Source organism: Glycine max, chromosome 16 (genome assembly GCF_000004515.6).
Source record: "Glycine max cultivar Williams 82 chromosome 16, Glycine_max_v4.0, whole genome shotgun sequence".
Taxonomy (NCBI): Eukaryota; Viridiplantae; Streptophyta; class Magnoliopsida; order Fabales; family Fabaceae; genus Glycine; species Glycine max.
In genome coordinates, this window is record NC_038252.2 from 15,961,616 (window position 1) to 15,972,275 (window position 10,660).

The 10,660-nt window shown below is 39.1% G+C and overlaps 1 protein-coding gene across 1 annotated transcript; it reads left to right on the forward strand.

The window, feature by feature from the left end:
- Positions 1-1,483: 1,483 nt before the first annotated feature.
- LOC102660062 (uncharacterized) lies at positions 1,484-1,828 on the forward strand. The gene has a single exon (XM_006599801.1). It carries the CDS (start codon positions 1,484-1,486, stop codon positions 1,826-1,828), a length of 345 nt encoding a protein of 114 aa, XP_006599864.1.
- Positions 1,829-10,660: the final 8,832 nt, after the last annotated feature.

Below are 10,660 nucleotides of genomic sequence, written 5' to 3' on the forward strand. Positions count from 1 at the left end.
CTAACTCACGCTTAGCGAGCAAATGACGCTAAGCAAGCTTTCAGGATCAGAAAACCCTTAAAAGACTAAAGTTAGGAAAAAATGGGAGCTTTTTGGAAGAAAATAATAAAGGAATATGTGAGAGACGCAACAGAGGAAGAATAGGGCTAGAAAGCACCAAAGATCTCAGCTTTCAGGAGGATTCTAGGTTTAGGAGTGATTATTAGGTTCCTAGAGGTGGAGGAGACATCCCCACCACCGTGTAATTTGAATTTTACTACTAAAACCTCATCTTGTTGCTGAAAGGTGATAACTTGCCATGGAAGGCTAAAGTTCTTGTCGGGAATTTTTGCTGAGCTTTGATGTAAAACTCTTCACTATCTATTTAAAGTTGTTTTTATGTGTCCAATGCCTCTATCTGCAATTAATTCTTGCATGCTTGTGGACTCATCACCCATTTGTATGTAAAGTTAGGATCTTTAGCATTAGAAAATGTTTTAAATCCTTAGAATTAGATAGAGCAGGCTAAAGAACTGTATGTATGGACACGAAGTGCAGGGATTTAGTTTTTAAGATGCTATAATCTTAATGCAATTCGTTTAGGCCAAGTTCGACGAGGAATCATAGAACGAAGTTTAAATAGAATTAGTCTATTCGCGCGAGGAATTGGTGTTTGGGGTATTTGCTCTCAGCATAGAACACAGAAACAACCTTAAATAGAGAAAAACACATAATTACATTAAGTTGTTCAGTAGAAGGACCCAATGTTTTAATCATCTGTTTATCTCTCATGATTAGATAGCAAATTTTGAAGTTATTTTTAGAATTACAAAAATTATCTTTTGTTATATTTTCTGGTTCCATACAAATGTCTGCTTATTGAATGGACTCTTTTCTGAATGAAACAAACTCCCTATGATTCGATACTCGGTTCTTATCGTTTTATATTACTTGCGCGACTCAGTACACTTGTTGATTAGTATCGCAGTTGGGCGAACCCACGAACGTCTGCCATAAAGAACCTGTAGATCCAAGTAGGACAGTAAGCCAAGCAAATAGTTGAGAATTCTTCTGGAAGTTTCTGAGCTAATACTGAAAGGAATCCAAAGGAAGAATGCAAAGCTGTTATGACTAGAGGCAAAAAGGCAATCATGTTTGAAGGTGAAAGGAGGATTAGTGATGACCAAGAAGTAGTGGCTAGAGAAGAAGAAGATCAATTGATGGGGTAAAAAAATAAATGATGGTGAGAAATAAATAAATGAAGAAAAAGAAAAAAAAAAGAAAAAGAAGAAAAAAATGAAAAAATAGAGAAAAAGAGGAAGAAAAGAAGACAAAGAGTGAGCTAGCCAGAGAAAAGAAGAAAGAGGTTGTCCCATGCTCAAGGAAGGACGTGCCATATCCTTTGGTACCATCCAAGAAAGACAAGGAACGACACTTTTCTCGTTTTCTTAATATCTTCAAGAAATTGGAGATAACTATTCCTTTTGGAGAAGCCTTATAGCAGATGCCACTTTACTCAAAGTTTCTGAAGGATATGCTAACCAAGAAGAGCAAATATATCCATAATGATAAAATTGTGGTGGAAGGAAACTGCAGTGCTGTGATTCAAAGAATCCTTCCACCCAAATACAAGGATCTAGGGAGTGTCACAATCCCTTGCTCTATTGGTGCAGTGTCAGTTGGAAAAACTCTCATTGATTTAGGGGCTAGCATAAATTTGATGCCTCTCTCCATGTGCAGGAGAATTAGAGAGTTGGAGATTATGCCAACAAGAATGACATTGCAGCTGGCAGATCGTTCTATAACAAGGCCGTATGGTGTGATTGAAGATGTTCTAGTCAAGGTGTAGCAATTTGCCTTCCCTACAGACTTTGTTATTATGGACATTGAAGAGGATTTTGAAATCCCTCTAATTTTGGGTCGTCCCTTCATGTTAACCGCCAATTGTATGGTGGATATGGGGAAGGGTAAGCTAGAAATGAGCGTGGATGACCAGAAAGTTACATTTAACTTATTTGAGGCGATGAAGCACCCAAATGATCACAAGGCCTATTTTAAAGTAGAAAAGGTAGAACATGAGATAGATATGGTAGCTAGAGCCATGGTATTACAGTCCCCACTTGAAAAAGCACCGAATAACACTATATAATGTCTGACAATAGAAGAAGAAAATGAAGTGCAGACCTATCTGGAGGAATTAGAAGGTGTAGAAGAAAAACTTGCTGGGGAAGTGGTTTTTGAAGAATTAAAGAAGGACAGTCCAGCAGAAAAGGCTAAAGTGGAGTCGAAGACCCTTCTTGAACATCTGAAGTATGTATTTTTAGGAGGAAATGAAACTAATCTGGTGATCATCAGCAGTTCTTTGAGGAAGGAAGAGGAGGCTCAGCTGGTGAAGGTTTTGAAGAAACATAAGGCAACCATTGGATGGCACATTTCTGACTTGAAAGGAATCATCCCTTCTTACTGTATGCATTAGATCAATACGGAAGCTAACTATAAGCCTGTAAGACAGCCACAAAGAAGACTGAATCCAGTTATGAAAGAGAAAGTGAGGAAAGAAGTACTTAAATTGCTGGAGGCAGGCCTCATCTATCCAATTTCGGATAGTGCCTGAGTGAGTCCTGTGCAGGCGGTCCCCAAGAAAGGAGGTTTGATGGTAATTAGGAATGAGAAGAATGATTTAATTCCCACAAGAACCATCACTGGCTGGAGGATGTGTATTGACTATAGAAAATTGAATGATGCCACCAGAAAAGATCACTACCCACTTCCCTTCATGGACTGAGCTTCCTTGCATCCCCTGCTTTGCTTTCATCCTCACTTCTCTGCAATCCAAGTAAGTACTATGGAAGCAATGCCTTCCAAGGTTATTTTGATGATGCCAAAGAGTCAAGAGTTAAGCAAAGTTTCAAGCAAAGATTCAAGAATCAAGTTTCAAGTTTCAAGAATCAAGAATCAAGAATCAAGAATAATCAAGATCAAGATTCAACACTCAAGATTCAAGAATCAAGAGAAGACTCAATCAAGATAAGTATTAAAAAGTTTTTCAAAACATTGAGTAGCACATGAAGTTTTCACAGAATCCTTTACCAAAGAGTTTTACTCTCTGGTAATCGATTACTAGAAGGTAGTAATCGATTACCAATAGCCAGCATTGTTTTTCAAATTGATTTACAAAGCTGTAATCGATTACCATAATCATGTAATCGATTACCAGTGTTTTTAAAACATTAAGATTTTCAAAATTCAAAATAAAGAGTCACATTTGTTGATGTGTAATCGATTACACCTTAATGGTGATCGATTACCAGTGATTGTTTTCGAAAAATACATTTCCAAAAGTCACAATTCTTCAAGTGACTTGTTTCTGAAGATTTTTTCAAAAGTCATAACTTTTAAGTGACTAGTTTTTCACAAGAGTCATAACTCTTAAAGTGACTAGTTTTTGAAGAAATTGACAAGAGTCACAAACTTTAACTTGAGTCATCAAGAGATTATAAATATGTGACCATGGCATGAATTTCATAACAATCTCTTTCAACAAATTTTTTTGTTTCATCTTCTCTTCATCTTTCTAAAAGTTTTTGTTCAAAACTTTCTCTTCCAAGAAAAGTTCTTTGATCAAAAACTTGTGCTATTCATCTTTTCATTCTCTTCTCCCTTTTCCAAAAGAACAAAGGACTAACCGCCTGAATTCCTTTATGTCTCCCTTTTCCCTTGTCAAAGAATTCAAAATGACACCGTCTGAGAATTCTTTTGATTCTTCCCTTTCCCTTATACAAAAGATTTCAAAGGACTAACCGCCTGAGATATCTTTTGTATCCCCTTAAGAAAGTTTCGAAGGACTAACCGCCTGAGAACTTTTGTCTTAACACATTGGAGGGTACATCCTTTGGGGTACAAGTAGAGGGTACATCTACTTGGGTTGTTGTGACTAAGAACAAGAAAGGGTACATCTCTTATGGATCAGTTCTAGTGGAGGGTACATCCACTCGTTGTTCAAAGAGAACAAGGTAGGGTACATCCCTTGTGGATCTTTGCTTGTAAAGGACTTTACAAGGTTGAAATGAAATCTCAAGGACCGCAGGTTGCTTGGGGACTAGATGTAGGCACGGGTTATTGCCGAACCAATATAAAACTCTTGTGTTTGTCTTCTTCTTCCCTACACTCTTTAATTTCCGCTATGCACTTTAATTATCGCTTTTACTTTGGGTTAAATTTCTATTTCTGTTCTTTACTTTCTTAACATTATAGTAAAAGCCTAATTGATATTAGTAACATTAAGAAGGATAGATTTTTAATTAGTAAAGGTTTATTAATAATTAATTCAACCCCCCTTCTTAATTATTCCGAGGCCACTTGATCCAACAAGTACCTTTTTACTTTAACTTTTAATTTTTGTTCTTGAACCATAGGGTAGAAGCCATGCTTGTGTCCTGTGAATGCTGATTTTGAGATTGATGTTGTTGTTGTTTGCTTAGTTGTTAGATTGTATGCTGTTAGGGGTTTCATTTCGCACACAATGTAGGTTATTTTGGTGTGATTTGCTTAGGTTTTTGAGGCCTAATAGGGGCCTGTAGTTAGGGGCTGAAAAGCCCCAATTTTCTGGAATTTTCGATGTACTCGCTAAGCGAGTTCATCTATTTTAGATGAATTTCTGGGTTTTCTGACGAACTCGCTAAGCCGACCTTATCTCGCTAACTGTGTTCATCGTTTTTGTTTGAATTTATGCTTTTCTGTATGAACTCGCTAAGCCACTGCACTTTGGCTTAGCGAGATTTTAATTTTCCAGTTTTATTTCTGAGTTCATATGAACTCGTTAAGCCGGCATGCTGCGCTTAGCGAGTTGTGTTGCTTGGGTCAGAGTCTAAGAGGTTGTTGGTCTTCTATTGCTAGCTGAGCGAGTTAGTATTGCTAAGCCACCATGCCTCTGTAGCTTGAATAAGCCTAGGATAAGCGAGTCAGTCTTGCTAAGCCCAAGGCAATTTAGTTTTTTGAGTTTTTGTTCATGTGCTAAGCAAGTCAGTCTCGCTAAGTGCAATTTCTTCTCTGTTTTGGAATTGGGCTTAGTGAGCCTGCTCGCTAAGCCAATTATGTTCCAGTGGTCAAGTTGGGCTAAGTGCCTGTTGGCGCTAAGCCTGTGTAGTGTGTCGCGCTAAGTGAGTCAGTCTCGCTAAGCGCAATTAGCTCTCTGTCAGAGAATAAGGCTTAGCGAGCCATGCTCACTTAGCCATTGTGCTGTGTCAGCTAAGCGAGTGTGTCTCGCTTAGCCAGAGTTTGTGTTTTTGTGTTGTCGCACTAAGCGTGTGCTGTTATTTTCATAAGGCGCGCTAAGCAAGTCAGTCTCGCTAAGCACCCAATCTGTTTTTCTGTTTTATTTTTCTGCTTTCAGTTTTGAATAAAGCCTGTCTAATTTCAATTCCTGTGATTCTTTTTAATGAATATGGCCTCTAGAAAGAGAAAAGCCACCGCCTCCAGACCCAGGGAGCCCTATGACACCACAAGATTCATTTATGAGGCTGCCTAGGAGCGTTATTCACAGAACGTTCACTCCTAGAACATCCTTCCAAAGAGGAATGTCATTCTTTATGTTACAGAGTATGATGAGTTCCGTAGGGAACTCGAGAGGCGGAATTGGCACAAGGCCCTGACCAGGAAGATGGACGGTCACATTGACATGGCCTTGGTCAAGGAGTTCTATGCAAACCTTTATGATCCAGAGGACAAATCTCCGAGGCAAGTTAGAGTGAGGGGCAAACTAATAAAGTTTGATACTGAGTCCCTCAACAGCTTCTTGGAGACCCCTGTGGTTTTGGAGCCAGGGGAGCACTATACCACTTGTACCAGTTTCTGTGGTACTCGCCTAGAACCTCAGGAATTCACCGCCAGACTCTGTATCCTAGGGAGGGGATTTATGCTTAACGTAGAGGGCGCGCTGTGGAAGCTTCTAAGGAAGGACCTCACTAGTCTCGCCCAGACTTGGAGTGTGTTATCATACTCCAACCTCGCTCCCTCCTCTCATACGTCTGATCTTAACATGGACAGGGCGAGGTTAGTCTATGGACTAGTCATGAAGATGGAAATGGGCTTGGGCTCCCTCATCTCAGGCCAGATCTCACAGATGGCCCAGTCTAATTTCTCCAGCCTTGCATTTTCGACGCTCATCTCTGCTTTATGCATCGTCTGGGGAGTTGTTCTAGATTCATTGACAATTGAGTCCTTGAGCCCAGCCATTAACTTGGCGTATATCCAGAAGAATTGTTGGAACCCGGATGATCCTTCGGTCACATTTCTGGGGACCCGCAAGGCACGGGCTCGAGGACCTGAGGCCTCTTCTTCTTCTACTCCTTCTTCTTCCACTCCTCCAGCTCCAGCTCCACCACTTCTAGTACCCTCCACCATCTCCGTTCAGAGCGTATAGATCCTAGTGCTGATGCTACAGAGCCTACACCATGGCTATGCCTGGTGTTGCAGAGTATCCATGACTTGGCTCAACATCGGTCGATTATGAGCATGGAGGCATTCAGGGCCCAGGACCTTCTCCTTCGGAGGGAGGTGAGGCTCCTACAACCCAGGAGCTACAGCCAGAGGCGTAGCCCATGTCGGAGGTCACACCAGAGGCCACTCCACAGACTTCACCTGCTACTACACCATTAGTGGAGGTCTTAGAGGATGAGGAAGATGCTGAGGACACCGGTTATGCAGCTGATTTAGCAGCGGCGCAGAACACTTGGGATCCCTGGCCTACTACAGCATAGGAGACATCTCAGCCAGCCCAGGATGCCCCTTCTTCACATCAGGATGAGCCCACACCGGCACAGAATGAGTGATGACAGGACTATGATTTATTTTTCTTCTTTAGATGCAGTTTTTTTTTATGTTTCAGTTTTTAGTTTTAGTTTACTTATTTAGTAAATTTCAAAGCTTTTTGAATAGTTTACAATTATGTTTATGCAGTGGTTTGTTGGTTTAAAATTTCTGTGTTTGTGAATGAATTTGAAATTGATCAATGGCATGAATTGAGTGAATTGTGATGATTAGATCACATGCTTTGAATGAGTATGTAGTAATTAGAAGAGAAAGAACATGAATTAGGGACGTGAGTGGAAATGTTAGCTTGCTTGACAGGTAAATGGTGAAGGTAATCATTAGCCACAACCCAGTGAGTTGTGTGAACCTTAATTGTGAGAGAACAACTATCATTGGGTACCGATTTTTGCGTGAATCTCTGAATATTGAATGAATGCATGATTTTGGAAATGATGATGGCCATTATTGATTGAAATAGCCACTTAGCCAAATAGCTTACCTTGTTCATGAATGAGTTATCCCTTGCACCCATGTTGAGCTTGAATATGATTGATTGAGTTGAACCCTGAGCCTGTTGAATTATAATCTACATCTACCTTTCCTTAGGTTGTAGGAGAGCATCGTGATTCAAAGAAAATTTGTCCCAAATTTGGGGGAGGTTGTTGGGTGATGGTAATTGTGGTAAGGCAAGTAACAGCCACACATAAATAAGAAGCAGCAAGTAAAAACTACTAAAATAAAAAAAAAAAGAGAAATTTCAAGAATAAGAGTTTGTGTGTGCTGTTACTTAAGCTAAGTTCCTTAAATTTATGTGGCAAGTCAATAGAAGATGGAATAAAAAGAAAAAAAAACAGTTGATCTAGGGATGAATGCTCTCCTAGAACCTAAGCTTTTGCATCCTAGAAAAACCATGAATTGTTAGCAGCCCAGCCTCATTACAAGCCAAGAAAGTCCTTCAGATTCAATTTATGTGTTTGTGATTGTGATTGTATGTCATGAGATGAAATTCAAAAGTTGAGACTTATGTTGGTTGTTGAATTGGAAAATTTCCTTAAACACTTGTGCTTTTGAGAGAAACAGTGACATAAGGCATTGGCTTGATGAACCTTCCTTGATATCTGTCATGCTTGCTAGCTTATTTCACTTGTGTTGCTTAATAACCATGTTCATATCTTTCAAATTCTGCATATCTTTATGAAAAGCTGTTGGTTGAAAGCATTGCTTGCCACTTATGTTCATGTGATTGAATGTTTTATAACAAACAAAATTTTGAGTAACCACTGTGATTGTCACTTGAGGACAAGTGAACTGTTCTTTCTTTGCTTGAAGACAAGCAAAATTGTAAATTTGGGGGAGTTTGTTAGTCTTTATTTACGACTAACTTTTGTATTGAAAAGTTTCATGAAATTTATATCCTTTTCCCAATTTATGGTTCTTTTTGTAGGTTTGTACATATTTTTATGTTTAGTTTAATTTCACTCAGTAGATATTCCCAATATTGTGAATTAATGTGGTTCAACTTCAGTTTCAGGCTAAAGGATGAAGAAGAAGAAGGTTGAAGCAGCTGGTGTCTCTCTAAGCAAGGCATATGCGCTTAGCAAGTAACATCCGCTAAGCGAGACACACAACTTGCTTAGCGAGTTGGACCTCCCAGAAGAGTATGGAGTCAACACCACTTTTAACATTTCTGATTTAACTCCTTTTGCAGGTGGAGCTGATATTGGGGAGGAGGAACTAACATATTTGAGGTCAAATCCTCTTCAAGGGGGAGGGGATGATGCAATCCTCCCTAGGAAGGGACCAGTCACTAGAGCCATGAGCAAGAGGCTCCAAGAGGATTGGGCTAGAGCTGCTGAAGAAGGCCCTAGGGTTCTCATGAACCTTAGGGTAGATTTCTGAGCCCATGGGCCAAGGTTGGGTCCAATTATCTTTGTACATATTAGATTAGGATGTCATTATATTTGGTCCTTGTATTTAGGGCTCCATAATGTAGGTGGCTACCCTAGAAATATAAGACACCTAAACTAGTTTTTGTATTAGGGGTAGTTTTGTAATTTCACATGCACTAAGTGAATATTTGATGTGTGTGTTGGGAAATAAATTTAATTGAATTGGTAGAAGCCCAATCCAATTAAATTTTAGAGGGGGAGGAGAGCATTTGCTTACTACACCTCATTGCCACATCATATAGTCACACTTTGTACATGTCCTTCATGCTTTACATGCCTCATGACACCTAAGCACACTTAATGGAGAATCTTGGAATTGATCTTGGATTAGTGGGCTGAACCATAACTGAAATTCACTAATCATAATTAGTGAAATTTTGGCTCCACAAATTCAATTTCAAATTCAAGTGAAATTTGAATTGAAATTCAAATTTCCCTCCAATTTTGTGTGACACAGGCTATAAATAGAGGTCATGTGTGTGCATTTTTTCAACTTGTGATCATTTGAAAATTAAACTTCAGATTTCAGCGCTCTTTTAGAGCACAAAATTTCATGCTCTTCTCTTCCTCTCCCTTCATTCATCTCCTTCTTCCTCCAAGCTATTATCCATGGCCTCCTATGGTGGTGAGCTTCTTCTAGACTCATCTTCTCCTTGAAATGGCATCTCCTCTTTCTCTTCCTTCTCCATTCCGTTGCCATTCATATTCCAAGAAGCAAAGGAATCCATTGATGAAGAAGATCCTAGGCCTACAAGCTCCAATGGAGCTTACATCACGTTGATTGTCAGCGGTGCCATCATGATCGCTCTTTTTCTGGCACAAAAGATGAAGCTTTGTAGGATTTTTGATAGGTGAACAATAACCTTGTTTACGTCAATACGTTATAGTCCATTGATTGTTGTCAATGCTATCTTGGTCACTTCATTTTGGCACAAAATTCAAAGCCCTACAACATTCTTGATTGGTGAAAAATAATCTCATTCACATGAATGCATTATTGGCCGTTGATTGTCATTGGTGCTATCTTGGCTACTACTTTTCTGGCACAAAAACTAAGCTTTGCAAGAATTCCTTATGGGTGAACAGTAACCTTGTTCACATCAATGCATTCTGGGCCATTGATTGTTGTTGGTGCTATCTTGGCTACTACTTTTTTGCTACAAAAGAAAAAGCTATGCATGATTCTCGATAGGTGAATAGTAACCTCATTCACATCAATGCATTATGGGCCGTTGATTATTTTCAGTGCTATCTTGGCCACTAATTTTCTAGCACAAAAGACGAAGCCTTGCAGGATTCCTGATGGGTGAAAAGTAACCTCAATCAAATAAATACGTTTTGGGCCATTGATTTTTGTCGGTACTATCTTGGCCACTACATTTCTGCCACAAAAGATAAAAGCTCTGTAGGATTCCTGATGGGTGAATAGTAACCTCATTCACGTCAATACGGTATGGGCCATTGATTAATGTCAGTGCTATCTCGGCCATTACTTTTCTGCCACCAAAGATAAAGCTCTACAGGATTCCTAACGGGTGAACTGTAACCTTATGACACATGAAAATAATATTACTGTTGAGATGATATTTTTTTTGTGTTTTCGGGCACCTTTTTGATGCATTTTTACTTGAAAGTTGTATTATCAGCTTCATTGATATGAAAACTATGGGAATGAAGAATTATTTGAATCAAAATAACTGATACACATAATCATATAGGTGCTAAAAGTTTCCCTCATGGAATGAAATTTTGAAGTAAAGGTATTTTTTCTTGTTTTTGGACACTTTTTTGATGCATTTTTAGGCCGATTGGAGTCTTAAGAGTTGCATTATCGGCTTTATTAACATGAAAACTATGAGAATAAATAATTATTTGAACCCAAATAATTGCATATAACAAATAGGTGCCAAAAGTTGCCCTCA